Source organism: Lepidochelys olivacea, assembly GCF_965140295.1.
Source record: "Lepidochelys olivacea isolate rLepOli2 genome assembly, chromosome: 12".
In the NCBI taxonomy this organism is placed as follows: domain Eukaryota; kingdom Metazoa; phylum Chordata; order Testudines; family Cheloniidae; genus Lepidochelys; species Lepidochelys olivacea.
Window position 1 is genome coordinate 4,273,953 of NC_140422.1, and position 18,224 is coordinate 4,292,176.

At 49.7% G+C, this 18,224-nt stretch overlaps 2 protein-coding genes across 7 annotated transcripts in view; both read left to right on the forward strand.

The window, feature by feature from the left end:
* The first annotated feature begins 1,647 nt into the window (after positions 1–1,647).
* On the forward strand, positions 1,648–4,811 carry THAP11 (THAP domain containing 11). The gene has a single exon (XM_084644872.1). It carries the CDS (start codon positions 1,787–1,789, stop codon positions 2,486–2,488), a length of 702 nt encoding a protein of 233 aa, XP_084500998.1. The 5' UTR covers positions 1,648–1,786; the 3' UTR covers positions 2,489–4,811.
* Positions 4,812–12,928: 8,117 nt separating this feature from the next.
* Positions 12,929–18,224, forward strand: part of NUTF2 (nuclear transport factor 2) — a gene marked incomplete at its 5' end in the record, with an annotated part of 53,713 nt that continues 48,417 nt past the window's right edge. For 2 of the 6 annotated variants that reach the window (XM_084644464.1, XM_084644465.1), the window contains one exon: positions 13,628–13,721. In XM_084644464.1, coding sequence (XP_084500590.1) covers positions 13,628–13,721 — 94 coding nt within the window. Of the gene's footprint in view, positions 13,069–13,159; positions 13,409–13,627; positions 13,739–14,190; positions 14,213–18,224 lie in introns of those variants that run through there. The other 4 variants (XM_084644467.1, XM_084644468.1, XM_084644466.1 and 1 more) reach the window with 4 other exon arrangements.

Genomic DNA, 18,224 nt, shown 5'->3' on the forward strand with positions numbered 1-18,224 from the left:
ACAGCAGGTACGAGTTGCATAGTTGCCTGGTGTGTTGTGACTCTACATCCAATTTGTTCTGGAACGTTTACATCCCATCACTGCAGTATCTGAGTGGCTCACAACATTTATTTCATGACAGGTTTCAGAGTAGCAGCCCTGTTAGTCTGTATCCGCAAAAAGAAAAAGAATACTTGTGGCACCTTAGAAACTAACAAATTTATTTGAGCATAAGCTTTCGTGAGCTACAGCTCACTTCATCGCCACAAGTACTCCTTTTCTTTTAAGGTTTATTTAGTCTTAGCAGTTCTCTACAACACAGCGGGTGCAACATCACCCCCCCATCTTACCAATGGGAAACTGAGGCACAGTTTGAATGGCATGGCTTCACACAGGGACTCTCTAGGAGAGCAGGGACCTGAACCCCAACCACTGGGCCTGCCTGTCTCTCTCACACATATGCCCCTATGACACCAGTATTTATCTTCTGTACTTCCACAGGGTCTCATCTCAGCGACAGTGCATTGTGGGGCAGGCAGTTTCTTGGCTGTGGGGGTCCGGGCCCGGGGCATTGTGGATCAGGCAGTCCCTGCCCTCCGCACTGTGGGGCGGGCAATCCGTGCCGATCCCCTCACGGTGGATTGCGGGGCCGCCAGTTCGGGGAACTCCCGCTGCGGTGTATTGTGGGTCGGGCAGTCCCGAACTGTGGGGCGCACAGGCTCGGCGCACTGCAGGCGCGGAGCACTGCGGGACAGGCACTCCGGCGCGGTGCACTGTGGGGCGGGCAGTGCGGCGCGGTGCATTGTGGGGTAAGCAGTCCTGCGCAGTCTAGGCGCGGTGCATTGAGGCGCGGGCCGCCCGGCGTGGTGCATTGTGGGGCAGGCAGTCCGGTCCTCTCCCGGCGCGCTGCACTGTGGGGCGGGCAGTCTAGGCGCGGTGCATTGTGGGGCGGACCGTCCGGCGCGTTCCCGGCGCGGTGCATTGTGGGGAGGGCAGTCCAGCGCAGTGTAGGCGCGCTGCACCGTGGAGTGGGCAGTCCGGCGCGGTGCATGGTGGGGCGGCAGTCTAGGCGCTGTGCATTGTGGTGCGGGCAGTCCGGCGCGGTGCATTGCGAGGCGGGGAGTTGGGCGCCCTGCAGGCGCGGTGCATTGTGGGGCGGGCAGTCCGGCGCGGTGCATTGTGGGGCGGGCAGTCTAGGCGCGCTGCATTGTGGGGCGGGCGCTCCGGCGCGGTGCATTGCGAGGCGGGGAGTTGGGCGCCCTGTAGGCGCGGTGCACTGTGGGGCGGGCAGTCCGGCGCGGTGCATTGTGGGGCGGCAGTCTAGGCGCTGTGCATTGTGGGGCGGGCAGTCCGGCGCGGTGCATTGTGGGGCGGGCAGTCCGGCGCGGTGCATTGTGGGGCGGGCGGTCCGGCGCGGTGCATTGCGAGACGGGGAGTTGGGCGCCCTGTAGGCGCGGTGCATTGTGGGGCGGGCAGTCCGGCGCGGTGCATTGTGGGGCGGGCGGTCCGGCGCGGTGCATTGCGAGGCGGGGAGTCGGGCGCCCCGCAGGCGCGGTGCACTGTGGGGCGGGCAGTCCGGCGCGGTGCACTGTGGGGCGGGCGGTCCGGCGCGGTGCATTGCGAGGCGGGGAGTCGGGCGCCCCGCAGGCGCGGTGCACTGTGGGGCGGGCAGTCCGGCGCGCGGCACTGTGGGGCGGGTAGTTCCGGTTCCGCGGCGGCGGGCGGCGCTGGGGCGGCGGGCGCGGCGGCCTTGTGGGAGCTGTAGTCCCTCCCGGGGCGCTCTCGGCCGCGGCCGGCCGGCGGGGCCATGCCGGGCTTCACGTGCTGCGTGCCGGGCTGCTACAACAACTCGCACCGCGACAAGGCGCTGCACTTCTACACCTTCCCCAAGGACCCCGAGCTGCGGCGCCTCTGGCTGAAGAACGTCTCGCGCGCCGGCGTCAGCGGCTGCTTCAGCACCTTCCAGCCCACCACGGGCCACCGCGTGTGCAGCGAGCACTTCCCGGGCGGCCGCAAGTCCTACCTGGTGCGCGTGCCCACCATCTTCCCGCTGCGCGGCGTCAACGAGCGCAAGGGGGCCCGCGCCCGCCGCGCCCGCCCCGCCCCGGCGCCCGCCGCGCCCGCGCTGCTCCTGGCGCTGCCCGCCGAGCCGCAGCCCGGCCCGGCCCCGCCCGGCCCCGAGGACGTGAAGCCCATCGACCTGACGGTGCAGGTGGAGTTCGGCGGGCCGGAGGCGCCGGCGCGGCTGGCGGGCGAGGAGGGCGCGGCCGAGGGCGGCCCCGCGGACCACTCGTACTCGCTGTCGTCGGGCACCACGGCCGAGGAGCTGCTGCGCAAGCTGAACGAGCAGCGGGACATCATCGCCCTGCTGCAGGTGAAGATGAAGGAGATGAAGGGCAGCATCCGCCGCCTGCGCCTGGCCGAGGCCCAGCTCCGCGAGGAGATCCGCGAGAAGGACCGGCTGCTGCACGCCGCCAGCGCCGGGGCCCGCAAGCGGCCCGGCCTCTGAGAGCCCGACATCCCCGGCCTGTGGGGTCCCGGCGGCCCGGCCCGTGAGCTGAGCTGCCCGGCCCAGCCTGCGGATCACGGCCCCGGTGCCGGACAAGCCCACGGACAAGCCCACGCAGGGTCACGGGGGGATAAACTCATTGACTGCCAGCCTCTTCATGGGCGCCATCACCAGGGCTCTGTTCTCTCCATCCTGGCTGTGGCAGCTCCACCCACCTGAGCACCACTGGGTACTGGAGTGGGGAGGGGACACTGGCTGCCCACTGCATTTCCAGCCCCAGGTCCTGGTGGGTGTCCGTGACACCATGCTTCGAATGTAGGTGGCAGCCAGTGCCCTCTCAGCGCTAGGTCTCCCCGTGCTGCTGGTTCAGGAGGAGCTGTCCCTGCGTTGTGACAGCATTTGCAAAACTTTTCTAGAAGGGACCCATGTTACCACTAAGTGGATGTAGGGCGATGAGCATCAGCGACCGAACGAAACTTGGTACAACGTTAACTTGGGTAGCAGTCATGCTGCTCCCTGCCAAAGCATGTTTAAAACCATGACTGGTGTAGTGTCCTCCGTAGAAGTGAAAACCAGTGTTCTGTTTGGCCTCCTTAAGCAAAGACATGAGAAAGCTTTAGAAGCCCTGTCAGGCTGATGTTTCTTCAGTAAATTACTGATGCCATTAGAGACTGCCATTTCACGTGTGAAAGAATCCCTTCAAACTAAAGAGTGCTGCTGTATGGTGTAGTCATTGCTTTCTCTTTTCATTACACCTGTAGTTGTTACAGATTTACAGATGCCTTGATGCTCTTGACAATGACAAGGATTATTCTGATCTGGTATACTGGCTTCATTCCTTGTTCACATTCAGTAGCTACAGTTTGTCTCATTGGCTTAAACATTTGACTCCTCAAATATAACTAAGAGGCATACTGGGCTTTAAAACCCTAGCTTTTTCACAAAGACCTTGGTTGACATTTTCGCTTATATCACAAGTGAAATGAGTTTAGTCTCCAGCGACTCTGCAAATCCTTGTTGCTTGCTTGTAATCTACTTGGCACAACTAGGTTTGGATTATATCCTGGCATTGCTCCAGGATTGAGGAGCATTATAACCCATCCATATGGGATTCTTGCACTGTCTCTGGAACTAGCCAGTGTTAGTCCCCCACTTTTCATGGACAATAAAACAAAACTGTCCAGAAAAATTGTGGGGGGGAGAGAGGTGACACTACCACAGCTTGGATTGAGCTTCCAGTAACTTTCAGATTATTATTAGAAAGCCAGTGAAATTGGTAACTCAGTGCTCCTGGGGGTCTGATACACCTGAATGGCTCCACCTTGATGCTTATATTTAATGCTTTGCATTTGAACAGTGATATGCTTTAGGAAAGAACAATTCACCAAAAGCGTGCCCTATAATTACATCAGAAAATGCCCGGACTCTGTGTTTCAGCCAAGTGTGGGGGGGAGTTAAATTGATTAACTACAGGTTTGGGATTTTAAGATCTTTCTCTTGTAATTAGAGTACATTACACTCCAGAGTGGATTGGGCTGCAGATTTTACTAGATTTTATACACCTTTTCTAAATGTACAAATCATCTTTAGTTGGGAAGTACTGAAATCTTTGTAACACTGACTAACTTTTAGCTGTCCAACTGTCCAGTTCAGTCTGTCCCTGTAGCTGGCATTACTGAGTCTGAAGGCTGCATGGGTGATTTACAGGAGTGGGCATATGCCCAGCTGCCATTCAGTATCCAGACAGCTAAGCTGGACTTCAGTAGGTGCAGCTGATACTATGATGAGTGGGTCAGTTCTCTTGTCTATTGACTTGGCTGGTTGATCAGGAAGATGAGAGATCTATTCATGTACTAAAAATATGTATAATTTCATTTTTAATTTATTTTTCCAATCTGATACCTGGCTCAGACTGCAGCTACCTAATGTGCAGACTTCAGTGCAAGTCACAACTGCATCAAGTTTTCATGGGGGAAGGACTGGCAAACTTGCTTGCTACACTGTGTCGGATTTAACTCATGTAACATGGTCAATCGATCTCACTTTGATAGCTATACTTCCATCAAGACAATAGGCAGCACGTCTCTTTTTCTTGCATATTATAAATGAGACTATTTGTGCCTCCTAGCTGCCTGAGAGTGTTTAGAATGTGCGTGTTGTAATAGTCATGGTACTTTTCTACCATTGTAATGCACTTCAGGACGTTCAGCTATTTGGAGTGCTGGACTGGTTAACTGCTGGACTGTTCCATTTCTCCAGGTTACACTGAGGTGCTAACATGCCTAATTTTAATAAAGTCTATTTTGTTTTGTTATGTTTCCTATTTCAGTGCTGTATAATGTATGAATGGTGCCCTGAGGGCCTGTCTTTACAATACCAGAGGTCTAGTTCGTATCTGCAAAGTGTCCTAGTCTAAACCACAACTTGGCACTGTGCACTTTAGTACAGGCTGAGGTGCCCTTCCAAACATCAGGAGTGTAACAACTGACTTGTTGAATCTGATCTAATCCTATGTAATGCAGTCTCACAATTAGTACTTTCAGAGCATGTCATAGATGAGGTGTCTCACTGCCTTACACACTGACTGTAGCCTCATAGTACCTTTGTGGGAGAAGGTAAGCATTACCTCCAGAGAGGTTCTAAGGAAAGCTGGGAATGGAGGTGGGACACCTGCAGCCTCAGTCCTGTACTAGGTTTCTCAAAGTTTATCTATTGTAACTTGACACATTTCTTTCTCAAATACTTCTACTGCCTGGAGGACCTTTTATTATTGGTTCCCACTGTTGCAAATATATAGAGCCCATGTTTTCCAGTTCAGATTAGGTTTCCCCTGAATGCACACCTGCCTTCATGCCCTTTGGTTGCACTTACCCTTCTGCTGAGAGTTCAAACAGGGCTTCAGTGCCACTTCCTAATGTGCTCGATAGCTGCGTCTCTTACTCAGCTGGATTCTGTGTCGGGGCTGAGGTTGTTGATCACACAGCACTGCCTGTCATATTGAAATTGAGGATAGGAGTGCTCCTGTTTTCTTGGGGACTGGTTTTCAGTTCAGGGAGCACGCGAAGAGTCTTGCAAATGCCACTGTACTGAAAGAAATTATTTTCACTTACTGGCACATTACCCTTTGGGCTCTTCAAATCTGCAATTAAAACTCAATGCTCAATTTTTGTAGAGGATTTTTTTTGGCAATGGTATCCACAAATTCCTAAACTAGTTCCCTGGAATCATTTGTAAAGAACAGTGAAAGAAAGATGCAAAACTGGCTGTTGCTTTCAGATTTTGCCTTATTACATTTACTTTCCCTATAACTTCTCCAAAATGAAGGTAAGTGGGCGAGGGTAATGCAGTAGCTCTGTAAAACAGCACCTTAGGCTTGGCTCACTATATTCCTGTGCTATGTTCAGTTCTAGTAGCAGTTTTCCTTTTGAAAATAAAAGATAGGCAAGCAATGCTGGCATAAGCCCAGGTACCTCTTGTGCACCTACACTTATGGTAGCAGTGAGAGAGGTCCTGGAGGCCAAATTTAGGCTGTTAGGAAAGGGATTCAAGTCCTGGACCTCCACGGCAGTAGTCTCTGAAATGCTTCCAGTTTCTTGCACAGTTAGGCAGAACTGTGGAGTCTCACGGTCGATGAGACAATGATATTGGGAGGGCGGCATTTAGGTTAATTAGGAACTGGAGAATCTTGGGAAAGGAGGTGCATACACAGAAAGATGGGCTCCACCTAAACCAAAACAGAACCAGATTGCCAGCCTGTAAAACTAAAAAGGTAGTAGAGAAGTTTTTACACTAAGGGCTGGGGAAAAGCTGACAGGTGTGGAGGAACACACAGTTCAATCAGACATCTCTTAGGGGAGCATTTATTAAAGAGCAATTGCCCAGACCTCTCTCTGAAGACAAGTGCAAGGTGATGCATACTGAAAGAACAATTCCTCAGTTTTGAGGAGTCTCAAGCATAGTAGCTACAATCAGTCTGCTGTGAGCAAGGGAAGTGAATAAGCACCTAGGAGCCTGCATCTGTGAGTTCACCCATAAGGGCCAGAAAGCAAAGGGGTAAATTACCAACCAGACCCACAGCAAGGAGAAAGTACTGCTTTAATCCATCACATTTACAGTTCCAGTGCACAAATCTCTCTTCAATGCTAATCTTTGCTTTTTATTTTGTCTAAAGCCTCTTGGGAGCTTATTCTCAAACCTTGCTTAACCCCATTTTGGTTTTAAAAACAAGTATTGCCCCATGCAGGGATTAGGCTGGAGAGGGAAGAGATTACAACGTACCGCTAGCCAGCAACCTCCCAGCCACTACAGCATTGTTCTCTGCAGGATATTTTTCAGAGCTATTCCCAAACTAGTTTTCAGTGGGTTTCTCAAATTTCCTCTGCTGGAAATCCTTCCATTCCAGGTTTGCACCCAGTTTCCCTTCCAGCCCCCCCACCCCCTTGCAGTTTCTGAACCTCTGGTTCCTCCTTGAAGAGCACCTGCCTCAGCTCAGTGACAAGAACTCCTGATGGGGTGGGCACTGGAACCATAGCAGAATCCATGGGACGAAGTAGGGTTGTTGTGCAGATCAGGAGACTCTCATGAGAGCTAATGTTATCGCAGGCACAGGACACCAGACTGTGACCAGTGAGGGAGGCGGGCATCAGGGCTGGTATCATCCTGAGAAGGGCTGTGATGGGGCTATTTCCTGGGTTGTCTGCATTACCTTTTGTTTGTTTTCTGGAATCTCGTTCCTCTTAAAAGGTTACTAGCGAGTCTTCCTTGCCCTGCCTTGTGTACTGGGGTGCCTTCCAGCTCTACATCCTGCTCCACAGGTAAGTATGGCCTGGGGCCACGCCTAGAGAGCTTCCTCCATGGCCGCAACAGATGCACTGGGGCAAGTCCCCAAACCAACCTTGTTGCTCTTCCCTGCCCCACCAAGTTCTCCCAACTGCCTCTGCACAGAACAGGGATGGTTCCCATTTTCCTGCAGGAGCCAGAGGAGTGTTTGCTGAAGGCTGAGCTGCTCCTGCACATGCAATGAGATACACAAACAAATGGGGGCTTCTGAGGAGGTCCTTTCCTTCCACCCTTTTTGAATCAATGTTATGGAGCAGCATGGATCTGGGATAGTGGAGCTGGAAGTGGCATTGTTGGACCTGTGTGACCCATTCTACCCTGGGCAGAGGAGGAAGAATTAGACTCCCACAGGCCACTTAACTGCTGCATAAGTAGGGAGAGATAAGATGGCTCCAGTCCTTTCCAGAGGCCGGGTAGCTGCTGCCATGTCCTGCACTGCAGGATAATTCCATCTATTTAGCTTTGGAGGCAGCTCTGCTATCAAATTCTGTTCCCCTTGGATCCAGACTCCCACTGCTGACCACCGTGTTGTTCTGCACCATCAGTCCCAGTGCACTGCTTTTGGCCAGCGAGTGCCTCCACTCCTCTGCTGTCCGTGAGAACCTTCCTTCGAAATCCTCTACAGGAAAAATGTTAGCATTTTGCTGAAAATTCTGCTTTGGGCCCTTTGTCAGAGCAGCCTCAGGAGCCTGCATGTAAAGCTGCCCTCAGATCTGCACCAGCTGCAGTGGGCTCAGCCTGCTCTCAAGGGCTCGCTCAGCTGGCTTTTTCAGAGCTCAGCCATGGAGTAAGCACAATCCTCCTTTCCAACAAGGCCCCCAGCAAGGTCAGTTCTATGGTGGCCCTGCCTAGATAGCATCCAGGCTGTGATCTCCATTGCCTTGGCTTTCCCCTGCCCCCACCACACTTCCATCCTGGCCACGTACACCAGACAGACTAACTTGCATTAATCCAAAGTCTCACCATTGAGGCTCTCCTGCAGGGGAGATTTCTCTGGGTTTTGCTGCATCAGAGAGATACAGAAGTTTTCACAATGGAGATGGCCTTGACTCATGAGAATTCTGCACAATTGAGAGCTGACGAGAGAGTTACATCCAAAGCAGACTGTGAAGGGTTACAAAGGGATCTCACAAAACTGGGTGACTGGGCAAGAAAACAGGAGATGAAATTCAGTGTTGATAAATGCAAAGTAATGCACATTGGGAAACATAAACCCAACTATACATATAAAATGATGGAGTCTAAGTTAGCTTTTATCACTCATGAAAGACATTCCGGAATCATCGTGGATAGTTTTCTGAAAACATCTGCTTAATGTGCAGCAGCAGTCAAAAAAAAACAAAAAACAAAAAAAACCCCAACATTAAGAACTATTAGGTTAGGGATCAATAACAAGACAGAAAATATAATAATGCCACTATATAAACCCATGATATGCCCACACCTCGAGTACTGTGTGCAGTTCTGGTCACCTCATCTCAAAAAAGATATATTAGAATTGGAAATAGTAAGGGCAAGAAAAATGATTAGGGGAATGGAACAGCTTCCACATGACCTCAGTTCAGAAGAGAGATGACTGAGGGGGGATATGATAAAGGACTATACAATCATGACTGGTGTGGAGAAAGTGAATACAGAAGTGTTATTTACCTTTTCTCATAAAACAAGAACCAGGAGTCATCCAATGAAATGAATAGGCAGCAGGTTTAAAACAAACATAAGGAAGTACTTTTTCACACAATGCAGTGAACTTGTGAAACTTGTTGCAAGGGGATGTTGTGAACACAAAAGATATAACCGAATTCAAAAAATTAAATAAGAATTAGATAAGTTAATGAAGGATAATGTAATCGATGGCAATTAGCTAAGATGGTCAGGGATGCAACACGATGCTATGGATGTTCCTAAAGCTCTGACTAAACTACAGAGGGTTGGCCAAACTGGACAGTCTCTACGCAAAAGAATAAATAGACCCAAATCTGACATTAGGAATTACAACATTCAAAAACCAGTAGGAGAACACTTCAGCCTCCCTGGTCATTCAATAAACAGACTTAAAAGTGGCAATTCTTCAACAAAAAAACTTCAAAAACAGATTCCCAACTTGAAACTGCAGAACTGGAATTAATTTGCAAACTGGACACCATCAAGTTAGGCCTGAATAAAGACCATGAGTGGATGAGTCATTACCAAACCTAATTTTACCATACTAATGTTCCCCTGCTGTTACTCACACCTTCTTCCCAACTGTTTGAAATGGGCCACCCTCATTACCACAACAAAAGTGATTTTTCCTACCTTGGTATTCTACTGATAATTTAATTGTCTCGTTAGACTGACCCCCCCCCACCTGGTAAGGCAACTCCCATTTTTTCATGTATTATGTATAAATATACCTGCTATTGTATTTTCCACTCCATGCATGAAGTGGGTTCTAGCCCAGGAAAGCTTATGCCCAAATAAATTTGTTAGTCTCTAAGGTGCCACAAGGACTCCTCGTTGTTTTTGCTGATACAGACTAACACAGCTACCACTCTGTACTGTTTTGTTCATTCCTTTTGAAGCAACTGGCACCAGTCGCTGTTGGAATACAGGATACTGGGCTAAATGGACCAGTTGTCTAACCCAGTATGGCCATTCTTATGTAAACTCGCCAGGGTAGTCATTGTCTCTTGAGTGTGTTTATACAGCACCCAGCACAATGGGTCTCCCATCTGGATCTCATTTTGGAGAATACCTCTGCTACTACCACTATTAATACAGAACCAGGAAGCAGCAGCTGCTGCTGCCCCTGTTCTCCCTCACATCAAAGGGCTGGAGCCCAGCCCAGCCAGCTGCAGCAGCAACTCCCAGCCCACAGATTGAACTGGAAATTGAAGGGCAACGAGATCTGCCTGTGCCTGGAAACCATTTGGGAGACAATGTCTGAACAAAAAGAAAAGGAGTACTTGTGGCACCTTAGAGACTAACCAATTTATTTGAGCATAAGCTTTCGTGAGGTGCCACAAGTACTCCTTTTCTTTTTGCGAATACAGACTAACACGGCTGTTACTCTGAAATGTCTGAACAGTTTTCCCAGAAGCAAAACATCCCCACAATGCAACTCTCTCCTCCCTCCACAAGCCACCCAGCATTCAGCCCCTCACACAATCAGTACTCTGCCCCTCCTCACAAAATCTTCAAACAAAACAGCTCCTGGAGCTCCGCTCCTCTCAATAGCTGACGGGTTCTTCTTTTCCTCTGAAAGCACTGCCCTCCATGGAGTGGAAGGCAGCTGCAGCTTCTGACCAGTCAGGGAGAGGGAGCCCTACCCATGATATACAGCCCCCTGCAGTCAGGGCTGGTGGAGAAAGGATTATCTTTGCTTGCTGCTGATAGTTGTGCTTCCTTCCTTCCCTGCAGCAGTAGGTGTAAGGCACAGAACACAGCTCAGTTGGGCAGCCAGAAAGCTCGACATGGCAGGAGAGCTGGAGGGGGAACATAAGAATGGCCATACTGGGTCAGATCAATGGTCCATCTAGCCTAGGATTCTGTACTCCAAGAGTGGCCAATGCTAGGTGCTACAGAGGTAAAGAACAGAACAGGCAATCCCTGAGTGATACATCACCTATCATCCAGTTCCAGCATCTGGCAGTCAGAGGTTTAGGGACACCCAGAGCATGGGGTTGGGTCCCTGACCATCTTGGCTAACAGCCATTGATAGACCTATCCTCTGTAAACTTATCTAATTTATTTTAACCCCCTTATAGTTTTGATCTTCACAACATCTCCTGAAAACAAGTTCCACAGGTTGACCAAGGTTGACCAGATTGATGGACTCTCCATCTAAAAACTAGTGACTTGGCAGCTCTGTGGGGAAAGCCCAGGGAGAGAGCACAGAGCCCCCTTTCATCCGAAGAATGGGCCTGTGGCCCAGCCAGAGGAAGAGAAACAGGAAATTGGCTGCCCAGGTCACTGCTCATCCAGGCTTCCAGCCCAAGGATGGCATCAGCCACCTGCAGTCACCAGCTCTAAGCTGTGAGGAGCCAAGGGATTGTCAGGGGATGCGATTATGTTTTCAGGGGGAAAGACGCCCACTAACAAGCCTGGGAATTTACTGAGGGAAGCTGCCTGCTGCATTCAATACTGCACTGTGGCTCCATTCCTTTTGTCTCTCCCACTCCAGCAGCACCCTAGCTTCCTCAGCTTTCAACCGCAGTCCTGCCTCTGTCCAGCCAACTGCTCTGGGAGGCAGAACTCATGAGCACAAAAGAAAAGAAAGTCTCATCCCAGTTGCGGTCACTGCGACAGGAGTCAGGTAGAAGCCTCCTGGGATGACCTGTGGAAAGCTGGGAATCTTCAGGGCTTAAACCATGGTTTCATGGCCCTTATGCTGCCTGGAAGCTGGGGGAGCTCTGACCACTCCTTGCATGAGGTCCAAGACAGTGGCTGGATTATTTCTCAAAATCCTGAACCTCACAGCTCTAAATACCTGTTTCTGCATTTTTCATTTCCATATAATTATAAACCCTTCTTATAAACCCTCTCTGTTATGTGTCATTAGGGGCTGTCTGCCACTTTACTGAATTGTGCACGTTTCCAGTGGAGTTGTGTTGGTTCATACTTCCCCTGCCCCGCTTTAGGATTCTTCTCCGTTGGGGCTTCATTATTTGCCAGAGGCCTACCTTGCCCCTTCCAGTCTCATTGTTTCTTCACTTGCCATTCCCAGGGAGTATTTCTTTTTCAGATTTTTCAATATAACTCTTGTTTTGAAAGTTAGGTGAGCTTTATGGGGAAAATCACATCTGTTCATTTTTCAGATTGATTTAATAACTTTACCCAATTCCTTCATTTGGCTCACTCATGGCCAAGAGGTCTAGAAACATCAGACTATGTTCTTGTATGGACATTTTTATTCTCTCACCTTCTTCCATGATTACCTCTTTCTGTTGAAATAGCATCACTGCACTATTATGTCTACAGGATAGCTTCCCACTGCAGGAGGGGAGAAAAGGGCTCAGTGGGCCACTGCAGCTTTTGCTAAGTTTAAATTTAGCAAGTCTTTAAGAATACTTTGGAGCAATAAAACAAGTTTTCTCTTTTCCACACTTTCCGTTTGATTCTAACATTCTTCATCTGCACCGTTTCCCTCCTTTCTCCTTACCTCTTGCTTCACTCACAACTGCAGATGGACCGCTGTGTCCACTTTCTCATGACTCCCACATCAGAAGTCCTTATCCTATCATCAAAATCAGCTCTCTCTTCTTTTCCTTAACAGCCAGGCATTTAGTAAGAAAATCAGTTTCCATTGCTTTGAATTCTTGCAAAAGTTCCTTTGTTTAACTGTTTGGTTGGTATTTTTCCATTTCTTTTTCTGCCCTTCTAAGATTAGGCACCACTATGTCTTCCCCTCCAGTCTGGGATGAATTTTCTTGACAAAATAGCTCTCTAGTCTTTGCCTCCATTTAGGAGTGGCCATTAGGCAACTAATGGACTAGTTTCTTTGGGGTGCATGGATTTCAGGAGGCAGAGAACCTATGCCACCAGCACCACCGTGGTAGATGATGTCACTTCCCCCTGGAAGAAGAAGATGGGGTTTAAGGAGAGCGCTGAAGGAGATATTAGAGGCTGCTTGGCCAAGTAGAAATGGGAGCGTGTCCCAGCGAAAGGCAGCATGAGGGAAGGTGTGACGCCAAGACTCAAAAGACACTAGAAGAGAGCAGGGAGGAGGGGCGGAGAGAGCAGGGGCCTCGCGGAGGCGGGTGAGTGTACACAGCGGCTTGCAAGGCGAGGGTGATGCCGCTGCTGGAAGAGAGGGAGGCAGTGCCGCGGATCAGGGTGTGCGGGCTCAGGGGGCAGAAGGGAAGGGGGACCGGGGACCGACTGTTCTTAGGCCCCGGCCCCGCCAGAGCGGCTGCTCCCTGTACGGCAGCGCTGGAGCCGGCGGCGCTGACAGCTGAGCCCCACCCCGAAGGAGAGCGGGGCGGCCAAGCCAGGCCAGGCCCTCCACGGGGACCCCTCGCCCCGCAGAGCAGCTGACCCCGCGCTGTCCCCAAGCGGCTGCCGGGCTAGGCCGAGTCCCGCCAAGAGCGGAGTTTTGAGGTAAAGGAAACCCACAGCGCCGCGCTCCGCCACTATCCCACAACGCTCTGCGGCTAAAGCGCGCTAACGGCAGAATGTTGTTTCGTTGCCTTTCATTCAAGCTGGGAGTCGGTGGGCGGCCGTGACGCGTGGCACGCCGGGAATGGTAGTCCGCGCGCTCCCAGCCGGGGCTGTTTATTGGCTGCGGCAGGACTCGCTTTCCCGGCGTGCCACGGGGGGATGGGCGTGCCCGGGCGGGGCGGGGAGCGCGGGGGAAGGCGGCTCAGTGGGTTCAGGCCGCGCTCGGTGCCGCCGCCATCGTGGGAGCCGCGCGGTGAGTGCGGGCCCCAGGTAGGCGGGCTGGGCAGCGGGAGCGGAGCTGCGGGCCGGAGCCGGCCCGGGCAGCATCGCGGTGTGGCGAGGGGGCGGCTCCGCGGGCCTTGGCGCGGTGGGAGCGGGAGCCGGCGGTCTACTGCCGCCCGCCCAGCCCGCTGCGCCCTGACAGGAGGGGCGGGGGCTCCAGGGCAGCGCGGTGACTCGCCCCAGCCCCGCGCGGAGCTGCCCTTCTCGGGGCCGCGCGGGCCGGGCCCCTGCACAGTGCGGCGGGAGTCGCTGCCAGCAGCCCCGCTGGCCACAGGGGCCGAGCCCAGGCTGGTCACCTGTGGCCGGCTCTGGACTATGTCCGCTGTGAAGCTGCAGAGCTACTCGGTGTGGTAGGAAACCCGTGGCTGGAAGCAGTACCTCTGTACCGGGGGCTGGAGGGCAGATAATGTAACGCCCGCTTTTAACAAGGGGTCTGCAGGCGATCCTGGCAACTACAGGCCGGTAAGCCTGCCTGCAGTACCGGGCCAACTGGTTAAACTATAGCACAGAATGATCAGATACATCCAGGAACAGGATTTGTTGGGGAGGAGTCAAGGTGGCTTTTGTGAAAGGAAGTTGTGCTTCACCAATCTATTAAAATTCTTTGAGGGGGTCAACAAACGTGGACAAGGGGGATCCAGTGGATATAGCGTAGTTGGGATTTTATAAAGCCTTTGACGAGGTCCCTCACCAAAGATTCTTCAGCGAAGTAAGGAGTGCTGGGATAAGAGAGAAGGTCTTCTCATGAATCAGTAACTTGTTAAAAGACAAGGGGGAAAAGTTAAGAATAGATGGTCATTTTTCGCAGTGGAGAGAAGTAAACAGCAGGGTATCCTAAGGATCTGTACTGGTACCAGTGCTGTTCAACATATTTATAAATGATTTGGAAAAAAAAGAGTAAACAGCGAAGTGGCAAAGTTTGTGGACAATACAAAATTACTCAAGATAATAAGGTCCAAAGTAGACTGCGAAGAGTTACAAAGGGAACTCGCAAAACTGGGTGACTGGGCAAAAAAACAGGAGATGAAATTTAGTGTCAATAAATGCAAAATGATGCACATTGGGAAACATAAACCCAACTATACATACAAAATGATGGAGTCTGTTAGCTTTTATCACTCAAGAAAGACATCCTGGACTCATCATGGATAGCTTTCTGAAAACATCTGCTCAATGTGCAGCAACAGTCAGTTTTTTGTTTTTTTTTTAACAACATTAAGAACTATTAGGCTAGGGATCAGTAATAAGACAGAAAATATCATAATGCCACTATTTAAACCCATGATATGACCACACCTTGAATACTGCATGCAGTTCTGGTCAGCCCATCTCAAAAAGGATATATTAGAATTGGAAATAGTAAGAGCAGATGATTGGGGTATGGAACAGCTTCCCCATGAAGAGAGTCTGTTCAGCTTGGAAGAAAGATGACTGAGGGGGGTTGATAAAGGACAATACAATCATGACTACTGTGGAGAAAGTGAATATGGAAGTGGATTTTTTTACCCACGAAAGCTTATGCCCAAATAAATCTGTTAGTCTTTAAGGTGGCACCAGACTCCCTGTTGTTCTTGTTACAGTTATTGTTTTTTGTACACTCTTCCTATTGGAAAGCATTACATTGAGATTTCTGGAATCTTTTCCATCTAGGAATGCTTGCTGCTTTAACTGTAGTCTGTCCTGTCCTTGTAATAACTCAGCTGTACATATAGTTCTTCAGAGAGCTGCTGTTTAGACCCATAATAATTCATTATCCCTCTTGAGATGCCTTTATCATAATTCTCTCTCCGGTATTTCCAGTGTATTGCATTCCATTTCTGTCCGTATCTGAAAGGTGGTGCATAGTGTTAGAAGTGAGGCGATCCTGAGTACTAATTCCATCAGTGTCACTGACTTGTAAGATCTTGGGCAAGTAACTTTCTCTGTTTCTTTTTTTCCCATGTGTAAGATGGGAACAATGTTTGCACTACATCAGGGGAGGGCAAACTACAGCCAGCGGACTGAATCTGGCCCAAGGGATTGCCAGCCCTGTGGCACCATGTCCCTTTGGCCCCTGCAAGGTGGGGAAGAGGGCTCTGTGCCCTGCCCTCACCTGCAGATACTCTCTTCCCCCCCCCCCCATCCCTGGCCCATGGGAGCTGCGGGGCGGGAACGGGGAACCAGGAACTGCAGCCAATGGGAGCTTCGGGCGTGGTATCCACAGGCTAGGGCAGTGTGCAGCGGAGCCGCCTGTCCCGTCCCACCCCTAAAACCACTGCCAGACATGCTGGTCACTGCCAGGGTAGGCAGGGAGCCTGCCTTAGCTCTGCTGCATGCCGCTGCCACCCCAGAGCTGCTCGAAGTAAGCGGCGCTGGGTTGGAGCCTGAGCCCCCTGCCCTGACTCCCTCCCTCACCCTGCACTCCCTCCCACACCCCAACCCCCTGCCCCAGCCCTACATTCATGGCCCTCATACAATTTCCCCACCCAGATATGGCCCTCAGGCCAAAAAGTTTTCCCACCCCTGCACTACATGTATGTTGTGAGGATATGGGTATAGTGTTTTGCAAATGTAAAGTACTAAGTGCTATCAGAGCTGTAAATTGAATTTACAGCTCTATTTTTTGCATTGTCTTTACTTGGATGGTTTTCTCAAGTTATTCATGTTATGTGATCAGAAGCAATCTATTGTTTGTTTTGTTGAGTAACAAAAGATGAACCTGAAATTCATAACGCCTAACCTACAACTTGTCAGAAGGCCACTAACACTTAATAAAAGAGGCAAAATTCAAGACTAGATTAAGAGCAAGAGCTAGTGGACAAGAGGACTCTACAGATTCTAGCTAGGAGAGCACTCAATGTGAATGTCAGCTCCCCAAACCAAGGAGGTAAATTCTGGTTCCTTGTTTTATTCTCTTTCATAGCCATATTATCCTCTGTTTCACAGATGAATGATTCAAATGTTGTTATGGCAGATGGCTATTCATATCTTACTGTGTAAGTGTGCATTACACTGAGAGCTGTCTCTGTACTGGAGATGAAACAAACTCATTAGGAGGAGATTGTAACTGTAACGTCCTTCATGAATACAAGGCTACCTCCCAGCTGGCCATAGCAACAGAACCTCTCGTCTTTTTAGGATTAGACGAGAGCCAGCATCCAGGGCCTAGAAAATGAGTTGTTAGGCTTTCTCCTTTACTGTATCCCTGACTGGGACTATTACTGTCTGACAGGTTATGACACGAAGACCAAAATGTTTTCAAATATTCGAGTTGACTGAGTGTATTTATAAATTGTCATGAGAAACATTTTCAGAAGTAGCTTACCAGTTCTTGGTAGAACTGCCTTTTTTAAAGCAAGTTTTTCCTTGCACTCTCTTGATGAACTGCACTTGGAAGTTTAATCTGGATTGGAGTCTTATGCAATTGTAAAAACTGAATTGTGATAAGATGTTAATATTTTAAAACATACTGGTAATATCAAAATATTGCATCCCTGTATTAGATCCACTGTACCTAACCAGATTTAACTGAGTCAGTTTTCCCTTTGTATACAGATTGCTTTATGGATGACTAGATTCAATAGTAGTTCAGCTGAAATAAAATACTAATTGGACCACCACATGTTAGTACACTACACATTTGTGTTTCAGAGCAGAAACTGATACTTAATTATCTCTGTGTGAATAATCTCCTCTTAAAAAGAGAAACTGCTGAAAAAAGCCCATTTAAATGGCCATAAGTGGTAAAAGTCTAAACTATTTCTTGATCATTGGTAGTCTGAGAGAACTAGAGAACTTGTCATCCATTGCCAGAAACTCGGAGTAGATGATAGGATGGATCATTTGATTGCCTGTTCTGTTCATTCCCTCTGAAGCACTTGGCACTGGCCACTGTCCGCAGACAGGATACTGGGCTAGATGGGCTGTTGGTCTGAGCCAGTATGGCCATTCTTTTGTTCTTAATAAATCAAGATTTCTTACCATTTTCCACAATGGTTGAATTACTGGAGCAGATTAAAATATATAGTCTAGCTAGAGCATGAAGAGCAGGTTACTTGCAGAAAAATACAAGAAAGTAAAGTTATAAACTGTACTTAAGGTTGTGGCTTTCATCCACGTACAGGATGCTTTCTCAAACCAATACACATGCTGAAAACAATATATAGGCACAAGTGGGAGTGATTTCAGTGCACTTACAACTCTTGTCTATGAATATATGATTAGCGTTTGTTTTTTAAATGACTAAATTCACTAGGTCCTATTTGATGTTTATTTCTAATGACACAAACCATGCTTCACCAGACTAATTTTGATATTTGAAGTGTCATAACTTTTACTTTATACTGTTTTTTCTATAGTCTATTGTTCTCACTTCAAAACTGCATAAAATTTTATCCGTTACACACGAACCCTGCTTATTTGTCGTTTAGTATAACTCAATGATCCCCAAAGTGTGGGACATTCCCCTCCTAGGGGGCACGGAGGAATGTTCGGA

Excerpts from the sequence above, each read along its gene's own strand:
- THAP11 (XM_084644872.1), top strand. The coding sequence starts at position 1,787 with ATGCCGGGCTTCACGTGCTGCGTGCCGGGCTGCTACAACAACTCGCAC.